The sequence below is a fragment of the Rhea pennata genome, chromosome Z (genome assembly GCF_028389875.1).
Source record: "Rhea pennata isolate bPtePen1 chromosome Z, bPtePen1.pri, whole genome shotgun sequence".
In the NCBI taxonomy this organism is placed as follows: Eukaryota; Metazoa; Chordata; class Aves; order Rheiformes; family Rheidae; genus Rhea; species Rhea pennata.
In genome coordinates, this window is record NC_084702.1 from 22718278 (window position 1) to 22739392 (window position 21115).

The 21115-nt window shown below is 36.5% G+C and overlaps 1 protein-coding gene and 1 non-coding gene across 5 annotated transcripts in view; both read right to left on the reverse strand.

Annotated features, from left to right (window-relative positions):
- Positions 1-21115, reverse strand: part of MLLT3 (MLLT3 super elongation complex subunit) — a 143616-nt gene that overhangs the window by 42396 nt on the left and 80105 nt on the right. For all 4 annotated transcript variants that reach the window (XM_062600169.1, XM_062600168.1, XM_062600167.1 and 1 more), the window contains one exon: positions 6455-6574. In XM_062600169.1, the coding sequence (XP_062456153.1) occupies positions 6455-6571 (117 nt within the window). In that variant the 5' untranslated portion in view covers positions 6572-6574. The remainder of the gene's footprint in view (positions 1-6454; positions 6575-21115) is intronic.
- On the reverse strand, positions 10207-10277 carry TRNAG-GCC (transfer RNA glycine (anticodon GCC)). Its single transcript has one exon. It is a non-coding gene; the product is annotated as a tRNA-Gly (tRNA).

A 21115-nucleotide genomic window follows, 5' to 3' on the forward strand; every position in this document is an offset into this window, starting at 1 on the left:
TACAAGCCTCAATCTCTACAAGGAATGACTAATTTTTAAAATACAATCTGTAAAACTGCTTTGAACAGCCCTCACCCTCCCCAAAATACATGATGACTATATTAAATGGAAGTTGTGTCAACAAGATGAGAAATTAAGAAAAGGAAATATACCCAGTTATACGCTGCTTATTAGCCAAATTAACGGATCGTAACTATTTAAGACTTGTGTAATCTGGATGTTGAATGCTGTAAAACTTGAATGTTTTTTTAAAAAAATCATACATACAGAATCTCCATTCTCCTCGCTATCAACAGAGGAAAAAAATTAATTAAAAATAATTACTTTGAAATGTGTTTTTCTCCTCATCTTTTAAAAATTACCTTAACTGATTAGCAAAACACCAAATTTTCACACACATACCAAGTGAATTGTTCACTTGGTCACTATTTCAATGTTTTTTTGTTCAGCTACATTTCTTATGTCAGTACTACAAATAGATTTTCAAATCAGATTTGGAAATCTATGTATGTACCAACATTAACAATGGGCAGAAGCATCAATTCCAGTACCCAAAGCACCAGTAAATACCAGTAAATAATCAAGCTCAGATCTTGGAAGAAAAGTGAGGATGAAAAAAGATTAGCCGAAAAGTCGAATACATGCAATAAGTATTAACTTAAAAAGCAATCCTAATATATGCCAAGTATGTGGGGACACCATACAGAGTTGGTAAAAAAAAGAAAAATATTCCACCAATAACCTACAAGAAAGTGCTCAATCTTCAAAAGTGAAATATTTAGGGGAAAACATCAATTTGGAAAGTTACATGGAAGGAAACACCAAAACTTTTTCTTTTCACTTTTTATATAAAGTTAATTTAAATATTGATAGGAAAAAAAATAGAGACACAAACTAAATCATTGCAAAATAATTTGAGAAAAATTTCTAAAACTAATTTAAATCTTTACAAAACTTACACAAAGTATGGTTGTGATCAGCAAGCCAAAACCCAGTTTCTTTGGCTAGCATATGCTACATGCACTTTTCTCTTTGGCTTTCTGCCACAAAAGTTAATTTTGAAATTTACTTAGTCAGCTATCAGATTAATAAATATTCTACTAACATTCCACACTAGTGGAAGATAAATTATTTTAAATGTAAAGATGTAAATAAAAGCTATTATTCTCTTAAACAATGAACAATATTCTGATGACATCTGAATGTCTGAATATATGGCACTTCCTTGTTTTCCAGGCCACTAATTAAAAACAAAAATAAAAATGTATTAGTCATTCCTTGCACTAGATTACTTTAGTCAAGTCTCCTTACCTCGTTTAAAAAAAAGGCCACATATTTTGTTTTATGGAAGACCAGCCCAAAAGTATGTTTATGAACGCATTACTAATGCTTTTATCTTCAGATCTTGTTCTATCATGCCAGAGCCAGAAGTGCTGCCCTAGGGAGGGACAGGATATGTGCCATTTGTAAACAAGATGGAGTCCTCAATCTTTTTAATCACTTTCCTTACCATGAATTTTAAAAGTCTCCAAAGAGGTAGGCTCATTTTAGTTGCTTTCCAACAGACAAAAGCAGTGAAATGACACCACCTCCCATGGCCTATCAAAATCACTGGGAAACTTTTTACTGTTTGTTTTGAATATTAAAATCAAATTTCCTTCCTTCTTCCAGAATATGGAAGTTGATGTTTTCATAGAAATATTAATATAAACATATGATATTTATTGTGACATTTAATACCATATGTTTTAAAAATCTGTTCCTTGAGATGACCAAACCCTTGCTTTTACAGATATGTTCATAATCTAAGCAAATAAAGTACCTTTTCTCGCTTCCTAATCTTCTGCAATGACCCTAATACAAGCCACCAAAGACGTAGAGGAAACAGTATGAGGCACTTAGAATTTAATCAGTTAGTATGTTGGGGTTTTTTCTTTTTGTTTTTAAAATTTTATCAGTGTAATGATGAATGTGGAAGGCTGGTGGGGGTGAACTGTTGGTAAATTTCTACATCATATGCTGCATAGACATTAATGTAAATCAAAATGTATGCTTAAATGTTTGTTTTCTTTCCTACTTTAAGAACTGTTGTAAGGAATAAGAATGAATGACGTTTCTTTTGTGTGACATATCAAATAGTCTTTTCTCAAGTTGCATATCCAATATAGAAATTGTGGGGTTTTGACAGCTACTGTATTTACATACCATAGCTTACATTTGTGTAATATTATTTGAAGTGGATCTTATATTCTTCTTTTGATGTTTGTTATGAAATATATCAAAGTATATAAGATTATAGGCATGTTAAAATATCCGAGGAGGGTTTTTTTTATTAATCAAAATAACAGCAGGCACATATATTTCAAGACATACAACCCCTTTGATGAAGTAGTAATAGCAAGCCTTTAAAAACAAATAATTCAGAAAACATGATAAAAATCTAAGACCTTCTCAACACAGAAAAGCAGTGTTGCTCAATAGGTAATGTATTTGTACATTAAACCACTTCTGAAACCACAAGAGTAATGTTGAATTCTCTGTATATCTTGCAGGGTTGGATTCTAATTTCCTGCTACAAAATGTAACTCTCAGTTTGGCTAAACATTGCTTTAGGATAACCAATGTCCTCTGAAAGTCATTTCAAACATATCCAGTTTCTGACAGACATTCTGAGGCTAATTAGAAAATGATGCAATTTTAGTGAGCTCATTAACTGCTTCATTAAGTTCAATTAAGTGATTGAATTGAATACATTGTCATGGCCATGCCCATCTACTGTATTCTTGTGTTTTGTCTAAAAATTTAGTATTAGAAGTCACAAAAAATAAAAAATACATTATTTTCATTTGTAATAAGAAAGGCATTTCTTCAAATGTTATGCCTATTGACATAATATGGTCATGTTAAGCCAATGGAATGGAATAAGTTTCATACATGCCTTCTGTTCTCGAGAGGAAAAAAAGAGAAGACATCAAGAAGGAATTACTTGCTTGTAACAATTTAGATTTCTAATAAAACACAAATAACGTTTAGTATTCAATTGAAAAACACTGATTGTTTTAGATAGAAAAAAAGCATTTTGGAAGTCTTTCTAAATATAGTGTTATTTTTTCACTTTTTAACTGTACACTGGAGATAAATTCACCCACTACCAGTTCTTCTCACACACAGTTATTATAGCACATATTTTCAGAGCTTTCCACATTTCAGGAAACCTCTTGCTTGTCCAGCCCATTGGACTACTACGGCCAATGACAAACGGAGAAAGAGAAGTAGTGTAGACTCACTGGTTGGAAAAAGCCAGAAGCAGCAACATGAAACACTTTCTTCTGGTCAGACACAGCAATAACAACTTGAAGTTTTTTTTTTTTTTTTTTTTTTTTTTTTTCAACTGACAATACATATTATTCCAAAAGATACAATTATCCTAATAAAACTGCTCAAACTTTCTCTATTATTTCAAGTATATAGTATTTTACACCATATAAATAGGCATAACAACATAACTGACTTAAAAGAAAAAAAGGTATATGAAGCTAGCATGCAGCTATCTTTACACTCTAAAAAGATTCAGAAAAAAAAATCATGCAATAAGGAAAACTTAAATCAAAAGCATATTTCTGCCTGTCTTCTGTATTTCTAAGAGTAACACTTTTTCTTTTCTTTTTTCTTTCTTTTTTTTTTTTTTTTTTTTTTGAATCACAGTATTGAGACTCACGAATACAGAAACATGGACGCCTGTATTTATGAACCTGTGAACCTATATTTCAGAAAAATATAAGAGAGAAAGCAAACTGATAGTTCTCTTACTTGACACTGCATTGTAAATTTTTCACAAATGAGGGGAAACAATAATATTCTTTGCACTTCTTTGCACACTTTGCACAGGTTTACTGTCTTGACTGCAATTCTCCCTTAACTGCAATTCTCCCTTAAGTAGGAGGGCTGTGTGGTAATCTATAGATGCCAAATAGGTAGGTAAACATTCTTAGGTTCTGCTTTTACAGAGTTATAAATTGAACTTGAAAGTTAGTTTGGTATTCACAGATGCAAAACAGCCAAACACTAGACCAAGCACAAAGGGGTACTACTATATTAAAAGAACACAAACAAACAAACAAAAATATCCCACTTGTTCGGATACTCGGGAGGACGTGCAAACACCTACAGTTTTAGAGTACTCATGTAGATAACCCATGTGCAAGAACTATCAAGACTGATAATTATAACTCTCCTATAGCTACCATTTTAGAGGCATATTTAAATGAAATTTGAGCATTGAAGATGTTGCATCACATTCTACACATGAGAATAAGTAGAGTTACTACAAATTTCCAAGTAAATTTAAATTGGACAGGAACTATACTGGACAGGAACTACTACTCCTAGGTGACATTTTAATGTTGATATCATTTTAGGAGTAGAGCTATTTTTATCTTGTATACTGCTACAAGAGGTGGTTGGACGAGCACAGAGGTTACACTTAAAATGATTTCCATTAGATATCATTGCCGCTGACGTCCACATTTTGGAATGAAATACTTAAAGAAAACATTTTGAGGTAAGAACATCACTGATATAGAGCACAGTTATGAGTCATGATGCACATCTGAGCCCACAACAGTGTTTTCTTGCTGTGGTCAAGCACATTGCAGCTAATTGCTTAGGCAGAAGTGATGGATTTTTGATGTTTCTCTGAAGTAGAGTCAATCTGAGGACTAGACTGAGGGCCCAGGAAACACATAACACTCTCTTCTCCATCAAGCACTCTCCATGCTTGCTGAAGTTTTCTGCACTGGAAAAAAGTTCATTTTCTGAATAGAGTTCAGAAAACAACATTTCCGTTACCATTTGCTCGTTAGAAGAATTACCAAGGAGACTGAAGGCTTACAATGGAGTACAGTAAGTAGGGGGAGCACTAGTGTAGGACTTCGTATCACTTCCGCACTTCCCTGAACCTCTCTTTAGGAATCTGGACTACCTGATTTAGGCCAGGTCTCTACATACCCACACTGGAATTCAGGGCAAGGCACAGGGGCATCCACATTACAGCTACATGCAAAGAGGAGGTTCAGAAACCAACTCTACAGAGTATCCCACCTCACAAGGACCCGTATTAATGCAACTCCCAGGCTAGGTAGTCTGGCAGTTACCTTCAGCATCCTGTATCCCTTCCTTCTAGGAATGATGCACCAGTTTTGGTAGCTCAGAGTCCCCTCAATCTTCTCCTCAGATTCACTCTACCTCATCTCTTCATCAGGGAAATGAAAACGATGGTACTTCTGTACTTCCTTTGGCTGTTGCAAGAACTGCATTACAGACTGTAAGGCACTTGGATACAGTGCAAACCAGGCAGTGACACACTAAAGAGAACTCTGTTTCTCTATATATCCTTTTTGTTGTGATACCTTCTTACCAATGCATACACTTAAGCATACCTGATGATTCTTTCAAGATAAAAGATTGTGCATTTTTCCAGGAGATAACATTTTGTACAGTTATAGAACATGAAAGTTATTGCTAAAAATGGGTATTGTTCTTGCAACACACAAAATCAGAAGCCAACAAGATTAGGTAACGTATTTCAAGCTGGTAGATGCTAAAAAAGGAAAATCAAAACCTAAATGATTTTTAAAATAGAAAGAAGAAAAGGCTTATATGTCAACTTATTTATGAAGCAAGTAGTTATGCTGCATTTATTTCTCATTTTAATAATAACAGCATACTTTTTATTCGTCCACCTGATTAATTCATTTTGACAAACTGAGTAGTTCTTTACCGTTTTGGAAAGGCTCATTTGTATTTCTCAAAAGGTTCATTGGAATACACCTTTTTAATCAATTTCTAGTTCTGTGTGTTCAATCTGATGTTCTAGAAATTGATAGTACATTATTATCTTTGAAATACTTAGTAAAGAATAAATCCTTGAACTTTAAAAGGTTTTTAATTAACCTTATAATTAAAAATCATAGAGAATACAACCTTTCAAGTTTCTCTCTACACTGTTATCTTAGAAAACATTCATTTAAAAATATTTAATAAACCAAACAATTATTTTAGTATTTTATCAAATTCTACACATTTTTATAGGTTTCACTAAATCCTTTTCTGGCTAAATAACCCAGCTCCCTCCCTTTTCTTCCTCTAAATCCTCCAGTACTAAAACAGACAACTAGAACTTCTGGGAGAGACAGAAAACAGTACATTTTCAAAAACCAAATAAAATTTCTTAAATGGCAGATATTTTCACAACTCACTAGGACTTCTCACAACTGTCCTAGTTCAGCATTACTTTTATGTAGCTAACAGTAAGTTCACATCAAATAAATAAGCCTATTATCACTGGAATATGTTATATCACTAATTTACAAAGTACCTAGCGGGATTATTTTTCAAGTTATTTCCCTGGGTGTGCCTTACTGGTTAAGTCGTCTTCTGTCAAAGTAAGTCTCACCTTTGGCCCATGAGATGACTTCTTCTTCACTTCAGAAAAAGACAGGGAGTTACTGGGCAGGTTGGGAAGATGAAGGCTTTGTCCTGAAGGGACTGATGTGCCATCTGACATTACCATGATCTGCCATAAGAGAAAAAGCATATTAAATCAAATATTATCAACAGTGACACAGATATGCACACAGAAATGGTCTGACCTGTCTCAGGAATTGGCAAATTACACTGGTAGAGGAATACCATTTCTCCAACAAGCACTCTCCTTGTTTCTTCTCAACAGGGGATAGGTTAATGAAACCATATCATCCTCCATTTAATGAACATCTTACAATTTCCATGCAAGTACAATGCAATCCCTTGAGGAAGTGGCATAACTTGTTGCATTATGTTCCTTACATAGCAGTATGACCAAGTCCTTAATTAGCACCTCTTCCCCTTATTCTGACGTCTGGTAAGACTAAAAGTTTAGCCCACCTGCAATGAAAAGTTCATCAGATTACTGACATCCCATAAGAAACAGCCATGTGCAGCAGTCTTTACTTTTGAATAAAGCAGGGTGATGGAAGATACACTGTAAAAAATAACCTTTATTTTTAGTTCAGCTTTAGCATGAAAGCAGCACAACTCTAATGCCTCCAAGAAAGAGAATTCCTCATTGTCAAAGAGGCAAGTTGTGTATTAACTTCAAGCTTCTGCTTTTTCAGTTCTAGAGCACACTGGATGCCCCATGAGCAAATAGTGTTTTTGCTCTAGCAAGAGTCTAGCACTGTGATCTATTTGCTGATTTTAAGACTCATGAATACAAACAGACCAGTCACTGAGGCCACAGAAAATTCAGCCATGGCTACAGTTGTTACCAGACCAACCAAAATTAATGCTTTCTAAGATAAACTCAGTTAGCTTCTGCCTGTGCTCTAGTGCTGCTGTGCCTAACCTTACTGTTTCTCAGCACAGCTATTAATTTATCTGTTGCTTCAAAAACACTAAATGTTTGACTTAGCTGCCTTGCTGTCTAACCAGCACTGCAAATCGAGGGAGAAGGCAGAGTTCCACAACTGCAAGGAAGCAACTTTCTCTTTCCACAGGATCCCAACAGCAAAGTCTCACTTGCTTTCATAGATGCCCTATATGATCACCCTTGCCCCTCACACAACCCCAAGTGTCCTTCCTTGACCATAGGTTGAAAAAGTTTTTAAGAGCTATTTATGTATCCAAACACTTTGTGAAATGAGATTCTGCACAGAACCAGAACATGCCAGGAGACAGTCCTCTCAAAAAACAGAGCAAAAAGGAGTTGTTTCCAACTTGTAGTCAAGGCAAAGTCAATCGATTAGCTATAATGGTTTAGCAGAACAGGTGATTATACTTTAGCCTGCCGGATACTTTTACCTCCACTTGCAAAAGGTTTTAGTTGAACTGAGCCTAGCTGAAAGGAAGAAAAGGCAAAAGCTAACAGAGAAATGACCAGTAACAAGGACAACATTACCAAAAAATCTGCAAATGTTTATATACAAATCTGTGCAACATATACAGAAAATGCATTTGTCACTACCTTATTCATTCTCATGGATCCAGTTAAATTAAGTGGCTAAATAAGACTGTTAGTTTAAAATATTGCACTGAGTTTAATTTAAAGGAGAACAACTTTCATGATAGAAAATACCTCTTGCACTAAAATCAGTTCACCTTTCAGCAGAAGAACACAAACTCTTCAATGGTTGGTGATGTTCAGCAGGTCTTCTACTGACACAGAGCAGTTCTGTTCATTTACTTGTATGAATGAAAGGTGCATATCTATGTGTTGCAGGAATGGACAAATCAGGAGAATCTGTGTTTGTCTTGCTTTCATCATAAAAGTAACAAAACAAAAAATTTTGCTGTGGTAGAATTTCTTTTTTTGTAGGATTGGAAGTTGCCAATTTCTCCTTGAAACACAACATTCTGTCTAACGAAAATATATTGAGGTTCAACCACTGTTCTACTTTTTTTAATTTAAATTGGTAAGAATTCCAGCTTAGAAATACTTCTACATTCATTACAATACACAAATATTCCCACAAAGATGACATTTTAAAAGAAGCTTATAGACCTTTTAGATGTATAAATTTCTGGGCTGGCATCCATTAAACTGTTGTTTAGACTATTGACACTCAGAGTGTTCTAGAATATTTAAGAAGAGGATAGCTCTCTACAGAAAGATCTGTAGGGCTGGGATGGACAGCATTAGTGCCATCTCTGTCCTGGTAGATCTGGCAAATCTAGCTCCAGAAAGACAAACCATAAATCCAATATAGATTTCAGAAAACAATGTATGTATGTTCCAAATTAAGCCCCACAAACTTCTGTGTAATCAGTCCTGCAGCCTGTTATTTCACTATAAACTCCCTGAAATGGCAATTATCAAATCAGAATTTTATTTAAGGTGATTAACAATGCAGTAAGACAGAACATCAGTTCATCATTCCAGATAAGCTCTATAAAGATGACAATAGCCCAAAGAAATATGTCTAGTTCAATCCTGTGATAAAGCACACACCTCTCTTCCAAACCAATCAGTCAGAAAAAGAATCTGGTCCTCATTAAAATCCTTCAGCTCAAAAAAACCCTACTCCTTTTCCCTCTCAAGAAATAAGATGAATGTTAACATTAAGTAGATGTCCGGGAACTTTAAAATGATGGTTTTGTTTGCAGAGATACCTATATATAAAGACCCTATGTTACAAATACTTTGGTAATCAAATGTGTTGTCTTGTTGGCTAAATGTAAGAAAGACACAGCTATACATCCAGTTGAAGCACTCTGAAACAACTCAGCTGATAGAGTTACAGCAATTTCTACACAGCAGCTATTCCCCTTCCTACCAGCCCCAATTTATCAAAAGCAAGTCCTTGCAAATCCAGAAACACTCAGCCTGGCCTTTGTACTTCAGTTAGTTTCCAGAGCAAGTCTCTACTGCTGCCCTGTTACTATCAAGCATGTACACACATATGTGTACAAACATACATACAAACATGGCATACTGAGTCAAGGATAGCACACCCAGAAGGAGAAGATACGAATGCATATATCACTGCAAGCTACTAATTCTACAGCAAGAATGAAAGCTAACCAAAAACATAGCAAGACTTCTCCAGTACAACTACTCAATCTATGTTTAAATTCCTCTTTTGCACATCCAAGTTTCCAACGAGGTTGCAATTGCAGAGGACAGTATACTGTCAAGGACACTGCTGTGGCCCTCGGTTATGCAAAAAACACCTTGGGCTTGAAGTTGCCTGCTCCCACAGTGAACCATTATAGGGACAGAAATCAGCAACTTTCTTAATTCCTCTTCTCATCCATGAGTAACTTCCACGAGTTACTGCTCTGCTCATACAGGTCACCAGCTCAGTGGGATCAAGATAAGGTCATGGGATCAGAAACCAGTGCTGGTGTTAAAGTAGTAAAGTGAAATCACAGAAACAACAGCTTGACTTTAAACAAGTCAATTAAAGTGATCATGCTATCACATCCTGATTTCACCAGTGTTTAAAGTATGAAGTTCTAGCTATAGTTTTGCTGTTCTCTCACAGACTTAGCAAAAGATTAGATAGAACCACAGAATTAGTAAGGTTGGAAGCAACCTCTGGAGATCATCTAGTCCAACCCTCAAACAAGTGGCCTATATGGGGATCGCACCCATGACCTTGGCATTTCGCATTATCAGCGCCATGCTCCAACCAACTGAGCTAAACCTAACCCCCCTAAAAGCAGTGCTGCATTGGCTGGGAACTGAACCCAGGCCTCCCGCATGGCAGGCAAAAATTCTACCACTAAACCACCAACACTCCAACAGTGGGATAATATTAAACCAGAGCAAAGGCCCATCTAAGCTTATAGCCTGTCTTTGATGTGGTCAACAGTAATAGTTTGAGGGAAAGTATGAGAACAGGACAACAAAGTGTTATTCTTCTCCCTGCCCCCCAACCTCCTCTCTCAGCTACCTGCAATCAATGGTTTAGTGACTTCACATGCCAGAGGCTTTATCCACATCACTGTCTTTAATAATGTTAATGATATTCTATTAGACAAACTTCCATCAATTTGTCTAATTGCTCTCTTGATTCATTTATATTTCTGGGATCTGAAACTCCTGTGGCAATAAGTACCACAATTTAATTGTGCATCTTTAGAAAGTACTTCCTCTTGAATATTTTAAAATCCCATTTGGGACATCCATAATCTTCCTGTTAAGATACAATCTCCCATGGCCTGGGCTTATCTAATGATATCCTGAAATGTATTACTGACATGCAAGTTTTAAACTATGACTGTTGAACAAGGTAATTGTGGCTCCAGGCCTTGCAGTGCAAAGCCTTGCCCCAAGAATAGTTGGCTACTGTGGAGGTGACCAATCACTCAAGGATCATACAGAAATAGGAGTAAACTGCTTAACTGTCAAAGTGAAGAGTCTGGCTTAGTTGAAACCGAGTGACTAGCAGCGTGCCACAGAATCACTGACAGAACTGAATCAGCTAGCAGTATGAAGGCAGTCCTGCTACTGGTGGAAAAACCCTCCAAAACCTCAGTCCTTCTCTCCTGAAAACATGAAGATGACTAAAGCCATTGAAGAAGAGAAAGTAATGAAAAAGAGTCTTCTTCAGATGCCCTAAAAATTTTTTTAAGAAAAAGTAGATAACTGAGATGGATCAGGTCAATGAATGGCTACATGGTATGGGCAAATATGGTGGCTCATAGGGAAACTAGTGTAGGCATGGGCTTTGCCATATCAGTGGCAGCAGAAAAAGGTCTGTGAATCTAAACACTGAGCTGAGAATACCTAAAATAACGATTTCAGCTGTAGCATATTATACAAGGCTTTTCCAGTACCAAACTCAGGAGCAGACAGAAAGGCAATCTCAACACAAGCTGGAGAAAAAAAGAAAAAAAAATCTAGATGCTTCTAGCAAGCAAGCAAGCTTTGAAAGTGATGCACAATCTTAGATAAGTGTAAGCTCTAAATCAGCACTAGTATTTAGAAAAGATTTACAGAGATCTTAAAAACAGAATTCTAAATTGAGCCTGTTGTTAGTCTGGAGAAATGCAGACAAGTATAGAAGGGAATACTGATTGTGATGATGCATCTTCCTGAATGCAGCTAGAAAAAACATTCAAGTTCAGGTAAGAAAAAATGAAGTCTGAAAAACAGCATTGTTTAAATAGGTCATGCAGAAGCAGGCAGTTGTACATAACTCACAAACATCAAACTGTTTTCAAAAAAAGGGTAGCTGAACTAGAACACCTGGTTCTGAATAAGCATTTGAAACCTGGTCAAAAGAAAATACAGTGTTACACAGGACGTAAATGACACAAATGACAGAATAGGTTCTATAAGAGATGCGTCTTCGTGTTGGGAGCTTTTTTTTTTTGTTTATTTTAAAGCTAAAGAAAAAAATATGTATTTTGCATTTATCTGTTGATGGGAACTATAGAGTCCTTGTGAATTAAAATTCCTTGCCTCCATAGGCAGCAACTTATATTAAACAATGCAAATGGCAATGACCATAAAACGAAGGCTAAAGAAAACATGGGCATGCTGCTCAATGAGGCAGCAGACCTTGCGGTAAATGACATAAGAAAGACGGAGCTGCTCAGTGCTTTTTTGCCTCAGTTTTCAATAGTGAGATCTGTCCTCACGCCTCCAAGGTCCCTAAGCCTCCTGGTGGAGTTCATGTGAGTGAAACAGTGAGGGACCTATGGGAGAGGAAGGATTGAGTTAGGGAGCACTTCGGACACTGGAACACAGATAAGTTTATGGGACCACACAGGACACATCCAAGAGTGCTGAAAGAGCTGTCCAGTGTCATTATGAGGAAGCTCTCTAACATCTTCAAAAGACTGTAGCTGCTGAAGGTTCCCAATGACCAGAAAAAAAACAGCAAAATATCACATGTGTCTTCAAGAAGGCAAGAAGCTCCATAGAACTACAGGTTGGTCAGCTTCACCCCGGTCCCTTGAAAGGTGATGGCGAAAATCCTTCTAGAAGCCACTTCCAGACATTAGAACATCAAGAAGATGACTGGGAGCAGCCCACATGGGTTAATGAAGGATCATCCTGCCCAAACGACTGATAGTTTTCTATGATTGGTGCTGTAGATAAGCAGAAAGCAGTTCATGTTGTGGATAAGTGGACTATCAGATAGTCCAACTAGAGACCAATTCCTAGCAGTGTTCCTCAGGGATCAACATTGGGCCCAATCTGCTCTGTCTTTATTAATGTCTGGATAGGATGACTGGCCAGGAGGTAGCTTTGCAGAAAAGGCCGTGGCAACAGTGATGGACAAAAAATTGGCCGTGAGCAAGCAAAGCACACATGCAACAGTGAGCAAAAACTGGGCAAGGAAGCCTAACTGCTTTTAATGATAAGAAAGCTCCTCATACAAATAAATCACATTTTTACCTGTTCAGCAACTCCTTTAAACAATGCTTACAGATTGCACAGAGAGCTTTAAAAACTAAACTCAAAGATGAAAGCACGCAAGTGTTCAGTTCTTCCTGGAGTACTGCCCATAGCAACCTACTTCAGTATTAAGGGCTGGATATGTTTCTGAGGAAAACAAAAGAGTGCAGGAATGATAGCAGGGCAGGACAGAACAAATCTCTGTGGATCCGACGGCCCCATCTGCCTCACCATCACACTACAAATCACAGATAAGCTTTTCTTAAACTCAGAAGGTTCTTCAAGAAGAAAAATGAGAACATGTAAGAATAGAAACAAATAACAATTTTATGAATTAGCATCATACTCAGATAATAAGTGGATATATATTTGTTATCATTATTGAGAAAATTGCTCTGCAAACATGCAGCATCAGCCTGTCCATCTGATAAAGAATCTTAAGTTCTGTTAGAGATGACAGGCCTCTTAGTTTTGCCTGTGGAGTTTCAGCTCAGGCTCTGAGAAACATTTTCCCCAATCAACTTCCCTCTCCTCTATCCTTACTCAGAGGCATGTGGTCTACAAACACACACAGACACACACAGAGATTACTAGGTACTTAATACTATTACTGCAAGTCAAGAACACAGCAATATTCACAGTTGTGGTATGATATACATATATTTGGCTGAATGCTTTACTCATGGAAAAGTAAAATGAAGTATTTTTGAAAGTACTATAGTTAACAAGTCCACTGTATAGCTTTTCTTTGTATTTATGTGGGAATACTTGCAAAAGTCTCAACTGCTGCTTCCATGAAGCACTGACACAGATGAAGGAGTGTGTGGGGGGGAGGGGGCAGCGCACAAGCTTAGTTTTTGCACCCTAAACTGCTTGTATTTGCACACATTTTACTCCAGCTTCACTCTGGGGAAAAACCACTTCTCAGAGTACGTGTAAATGATCAGCAGAAGTCTCTAAGGGGATAAGCTTGCCATGATCTTTTTATTGCCACCTAAAACACACACATGAAATAAGTGTTTTCTGCTTTGTGATGATTGACCATCACAAATAATCTAATAAGTATTATAATCCACAAACTTGTTCTACTTCAGAGTTTTGAGAAAGCTGTTTTTTTTCAATGCTATTTTGAATAATTTTTGATTTTTTTGAATATTTTGAACAACAAAAGCAAGGCCCCTGGTTTCTTGCCATAGTTATCAGCCCCATCCTCATGCATATAAATGAACAAACTCCACTAGCTTCACTTTTCTGTAATGTTCTACCATGTTCTACCATTTTTTCACCATATGAAGTATTCTCTCATTAGGATGGCACTGAAAAAAACACACTTTCTCCATAGTTAGGACTAAGAAAGAGCTGTAGTCATCTTCCTCTCCTTAGACAACCCAGAAAATAGTATTAGTATGACTACTTTTCAGAGAGTCTCTGTGGTGTTCAGGATAAGCTCCACTTCATGAACATGAGCTTTGGAATGAATGATTTTTAAGGGGAAAGAGAAAAAGAAAAAAAAAAGGGGTGGGGGAGGGGAGAGGATCTTTGAGCTGTTCCATAAGGCAGAGCATGGAAACTGTCAGCAGATGATGTCAATTCCCAAGAAACTCAGCTTGTAATCTAGTGAAGATGAAGAGATGAAAACAACATAGCCTGTGATCAAGGCAAAAAGTAGAAAGACTAACAGCAGCAAAAATTAATAGAATAACCATTTAATGTGACTGGACAGAAAACAGAAGAAAATTCAGATCCTTACTGATGTTAGTCCCTGTCTTGCCCCACCACTCAGCTGTTCCAGTGACATCAAGGACTGCAGTCAAACAGTTCTAGGAGAATCATTTAATTATGCAAGTAATAGACAAAGATGGGAGGAGCCACACTGTATTCCATCATCCCTGTGAAAGGAGAACTGGAGTCTCAGTTTGAGCAACTCTTCAATACACTATGTTAAACTTGGGTAAGACAGAATTACTTTTGTTGGCTGATTTTTTTCCTGCATTGTGACCCATAGATTTTATACACCACCAGCTACCACTAATAAGCTATTACATACAACAATTTTAGCTTAGTAAACAGCAGACACAATAACATTAAGGTTTAACAAGATCTCATATAATTTGTGAAAATAGCACAAGTCCAAATCATACTGGGACATCCAAATACTACATTAGCATCATGCTGACATTATCTGCTATGACAATTCTCACCATAGAGCAGAAAAACGATCAGAAAAACCCCTAACCTCTCCCAAATGTACATAAGCGATTTGTTACTTTCACCGCTGTCACAGACATATGACTTCAAAGCAGATTAAAATTTTTTTTTCCACTAGTCCAACCCTAGAGAAAGATTTTTCTCCTTTTGTCATAAATGCCATTTATGGCACTAGGCATGCAAGTATTCAAATTGATCTGTTGGCAGTGTTCTCTTGCCTCTAGTTCACAGAGACACCCAGTTCAATAGCCTGCAGCTGTTAAGCTTGCAATTAAAGCCTTTGTCTGCTAGATGCTCTAAATAAAGGACAGTTTCATAGGTCAGGGTAGCAGAGGAGCAGCTAATTCTCCCAGAAACAGTGGGTACAGAAAGCCACTTTGTACCTTTATTATTGGGTAGGAATGAACTCACTGCTTGATCCATCTGAAAAAACTAATTTCCAAGATACTTGAGCCGCAGGCACCCTCTAGGGGTGTTCTATTTTGCTGCTCAGGACAACCAAGTGCTATGGAATGAAAAAATGGCAAGTATCTGATTTATACAGTCACACGCACCATTGAACAAAGTAGAGAATGAGGCAATCCTAACTGTGCACCACTAATTAATCTAAAATAAATGTGAACCATTTTTAACTAACTCCAGCAAATTTGGCAACATTCTAAAACCATCATACCTGTACATAAAACTAGTCACAACTTATTCACAAGCCTCCCTACAAGAAAACTGATCTGCCAAAGACAACATTTTATCTACCAACACTTTTGGCACCTTGAAGTACCCAGGTAACCAACAGCTAGAACAATGTGCTTTTTAAAATGCAAAATCTTGTTTCTTCAGATTCCAGTAGGATGTGTCTCAGGAACTGCCTCAAAGTGCTCCATGAAACTGATTTCTAATTTCGACAAATAAGACACCTTGTCACTCAGATCTGTAGAAGTCACAGTCCAACCATTCTACAAAGATTCTTACACAGTTAAAAAAAAAAAAAAAATCTTCTTGAGCTGTCACAGTTGCTCCAGATTAACACATTTCTTGAGTAACAGGAAGCCATTAACAAGGCTGGAATAACCTTATCTTAAAAGGATCCACACCCAGCTACCTGTAGTTTAATTTGCTGGGTTGTTAATCTAAGAGTACTTCCAGAAAGGAGTCAAAATGAACAGATGATTTTCCCCACAATGTGCTACAGAGAAATTCAAAGAATATCTTCAACGAGAGCTATGGGTGATCCTGTTTGAATTCTAGGCAAAATGATCCTTACTACAATAGTACCACAGATGCAACTATACTTGTTTGGCATAAGGAGTAGATAAATAGACTTCTTTATGTGGCCCTGGGCTGCCATAGCCCAACATCATGTCAGTGAAGAGCAAGTTCATTCACCACTGAGATCACTAAGAGTCACAACAAAAACCTAATGGGCTTGAACAGCTATTATTCAAAAACAAAAAGAAAACTTACAGGGAAAGAAAGTATCTTAGAATTTTTAAGTTCCTTACTTATAACAAAGGTAAACATTAACCATACAGTTAAAGAACATTCGATTACTTAATTACAAAAAAGCACAAGATTAAAGATAATCCCTTGCCTGAAGCAGCATTATACCTAAGGTTGGCCCTGGACAGAAGCCAACTATTCCAACTGACATAGAGGACTGGCAAGGAAAGGGGGAGGGGAGAGACAAGAGGCAACCCCCCACAATTTCATCCTCACTACACTAGACTAGGAACACAAGCTTCAGAACATACATCACATAGCATCAGACGTAACTAAAGAGACATTTGTCAACTGCTACACAGTGAAAACATGAGGATTTGAAACAACCTCCAATAACTGAATGGAATATCTTTTGGTAAAACCTCGTTTTTTACCCAATTTCAGTTACTATTTTCTAAAAATTGTGTCCATCTCAAAATGCTTCTTTCTCTTTCTTCTATTCATTATTGTCTTCAAGGAGAGAGTTGTGCCTGGTACCAAGCTGTCTGTACTTCCAAACCTCCAAGCTCATTTTACAGAAGTAATCAAAAAAGAAAACATTTCTTACTAAAAAGAGTCATTGCAAATCTAACAGCTACCTATTCCTTGCATCCTCTAGATCTGAAACCTCAAACCACATCATTAATAACCATATGTATTTGTAATAATGTTATAAATTGTACTGTTTTTATAAGTTGTGATAATTGCTCTTTAAGGAGCACCTACAAGACTTTTCTTTCTACAAAAGAAAACCCAACCCTGAAATGTTGTTTGTATAGTCCAGTTAAAGGAGTCTATGATGGAATGGAGTCTTCTTCCAAAAGGTCGGGAATATTATTATAAAAGTGCATACTGTACAAACACTCTCTTTTAAAAAATGTTTTCCTCCTCTTTTTTGCACTTATGACAGACAAGGATGTATTATATTGCTATCTTAACACAAACTGAAAATATTTTCACTGTCCTTTCAGGAAAGACTCAAAAAGAAGTTGTTTGTAAAATCATACTGAACCAGGTGATGCCTAGGCAACATTTCCAGAGGCAAAATCCAATTTAACTGTTAGGTAGCAGTCATTCAGAATTTTCAGAATTAATTTCTTGCTACTGGCTCATGAAGCAGATTAGGTAATTTTAATTTCCATTTTTCCCTTAAAATGAAAAAGCATGCAAGCCAAGATAGCAACAGAACCACCAGGACTGATAGCAGAAAATAGATAGATGTAATCATACACAGTTTATAAACAGCTTAGTAGAATTAAATATTCAAAAGCTAGTTAAATATTGAAAAACATTAATCAATGATTAATATAAATTTCCCCATCAGTGTCAACCCTCCTCCCATTTCCAAACCCAAGAACTACAGCTCTGTTTTTTTTTCTAGAGACTCCTCTAGTTTATAATATCAGGTTCAGAGGCTAAAACTGAGAAGAAATAGTAAATGACAAATTTGGAGGAAAGGCCAGGATTAAAACTTCATTTCTACTGTACCATACTCATACATATGTGCTATGAGCTCTCTAGGAGCCTGCATGTACACAGTTCTGTCACTACTAGTAATTTGAGGATTAGCTTGGTAAGAAAGGTTACAGGATACACTCCTGATTTACATGATCCACTTTCGTATACATTTTAGTTTATCATCATTAGGTACTGTACTGCAGAAATAATAGCAAAAAAAAAAATGCAATTTCCATAGCAAACTTTTCTAAAAGAATGTTATTTAAACTATATATTGAAAAAGATGGAATGTAAACAACACTACCTAGTGCTTTGGTTGAATTTGCCTTATGTATTTTTGAAAACATTTTCCTTCTCCATAAACATTTCTGAGTATGTTTACAAGACACAAGGTCAATTGGAAGCAAGTAAATGGCAGAGATGAGCCTAACAAATCTTCCTCAAGGAAAAGCAGAGTTCTGTGTATGTATGTTTCTGAAGATGACAAACTTTGAGAAAGGACTTTGCAAATTGTACATTGCCTTTGTAAAATTGAACTGAAGGTTCCCAGTAACCTTCCTGAGTAGGAAAATACCATTTCTGTAGCCCAAACAAAGCCTTCTTCCTGCAAATACTGGAGGGAGGTGGGGGGAACATCACAAAACTTGGACAGGTGAGAAATCAGCAACTTGGGGGCTTCTTATTAATGATAACTGAAGGTATAATTATGCTTCAATTCTGATGATATCAAATCAAACACTAAGAAATAAGTACCAGAGGTTGTTATCCAGATAATGCCTGACATCAGCCCTTGTTGCCTAAGCCAAAGCTGACACAGCTGGAGTGTAAAGCTATGAAGTTATGTTCTCACTTGTTTATCATCTGGAGTATGTAAATGTTACCCTGATTCTTTCCGAGTGAACTGCTGAATAATCAGACGCACCTTAGGGCACATCAGTGACAGCATGCATATGGAAAGGATACTCATGAGAATGCACTAGCAATCTGTCAACACCTGTCAACACTTAATTAAAAAAAAAAAAAAAAAAAAAAAAAAGAGAGAGAGAGAGAGAAGTGAGGTTATTATTCTGAAAGAAAAAAAAATACTGGCTCTGGCCAGTACCACTTGCCAGTTCACTTCTGAGAAACCACTAGATATGTATATGTCAAGTAGCTGTCGACATCCAAATGATAGTTAAGGAAACTCTGCAACAAGATACAAATACCTGGACAAGATTACATTGAATAAAGGAAAATTGTATTGCTTGAAGTAATTCTGCTGAGTGAATTCCAGTATTTTCAACAGCAAATACAACTGCATCTGTTCTTCATGCCTCTTTACACCCTGAGCAAACGCCTTGATTTATAACCAAAGCACACACCAGCTGAGTAATGTCCTACACAAAGCTTGTGCTTCTTCTCTTCAGAAGGGCATAGTATTTGTAACATACATATGTTTATGAAAGTAAGAAATAAAGAACTACATTTAGTAGTTTACTTTTTTCCCATTACTTTTGCTTGGAGGAAAACAAATGAGAGCTAGGCTTTGAGGTGCATATCTATTTTGCAATTTACACGATTATTTAAAAGCATGTAAGCAGAAGTACTCAATTTTAGAGTGTTTTCTCTACAGCTATCACTCAATATTTTACATTTATCTGGTATCACTCACTTTGAGGAACTTGATCTTGTCTGATTTGTTGCCAGTCAAGGAAGTTATCAATGACTTGTTATTTACTTTTTTTTCTTTTTTTTAAATAAAGACACACATAACCAGAAGTATTAATTAATTTGACTTTGATAAGAATGAAGTCCTTCTTAAGTAGTTTATTTTCTTGTAAATGCATTTCTCTGGCCAAAGCAGAGTAGCTATGTGAGAGTTAATGTTTCATGAATTCATTCAGTTGTCTATTCTACTTAGATTCAATAGTCAGCTCTCTGCTGCTTCTGAAACCATCAAAAAAACCCACCCTATGGACACCAACCCATGCAAGTATAATACACGTTTCACTGCTGGGAGTTGTAAGCTATTTCAATATTTAATAAAACACAGACAGGACCCTATCACATCACCTGTCCCGAGTAGATTGCGCAAACTCCAAGGTCAGAAAATCTATAAAGGAAATCATGAAAGACTAATAGCTTCAAGAAAGAGCAACTTATTGATGGAAGGAAGTTGGAGAATTGGAAGGAAAAAAAGCCCAACCAAACCAATCCCTCCAAACCCACAAGAGTTTTCTCTCTTCCAAAGACACAAAGCAATTAAGCAAAGCATTTTAAGAATGAACACACTAATATATTCAGGGCAAGCATTCAACAGAAATGTCATCAATTCCTTAGTTTACAATTAGACAGCATTTTTGCTTTTATTAAATCAAGGAAACTAAAATTAGAGGGTAGAAATAATGAACAATGAAAGGTATGTTTATTTTTGTTATTCTGCATTCCCAACCTCAAGCCTCAGCTTGGAGATTTATTACTTATTACATTATTAGGTAAAACTTTTCCATTGACAACTGGTCCTACATGATATTAAAAGCAGTGGATTCTGAAGTTTTTCAGAATACAATTTTAATGTTTTACTTGAAAACACAGTAATGAGCAAATACCTACACTGTCCTGCATATACATCCAAATCCAAAACACAGCTCATGCTTCTATTTCAATAATATAGTTGCAGCAGTTCTCCAGGAAGACAAGATTTTTCATATTATGCCTGCTCCTTACTCCTGCTTTGTTTTGAAAAGTCCCCTTCAGCAGATAGAATATTAAAATTAGCTCCCTATTAACTCCCACCTAGAACCTCCTGATGTCTAACTGCACCAAATGTGACTAACACTCTTTGTTACTTATGTTGTTTATAACGCTTTCTTTCATTATGTTATGCTAAACACAAGTATTGACCTAGTGTAAACTCACAAAATGAAAGATTACTTAAAGCTTTACCAGTGACATGGAGGAAGAGATAGCATGCACGCACTCTTACAAATCAAGTTTACAGAAAACACCATACTGGGGGGGGATCAGTTGACACTCAAGAGTAGGGCTGACATTCAGGAGGGCCTAAGCATGCTGGAGGAACAGGTCAGCAAAAACCCTATAAAA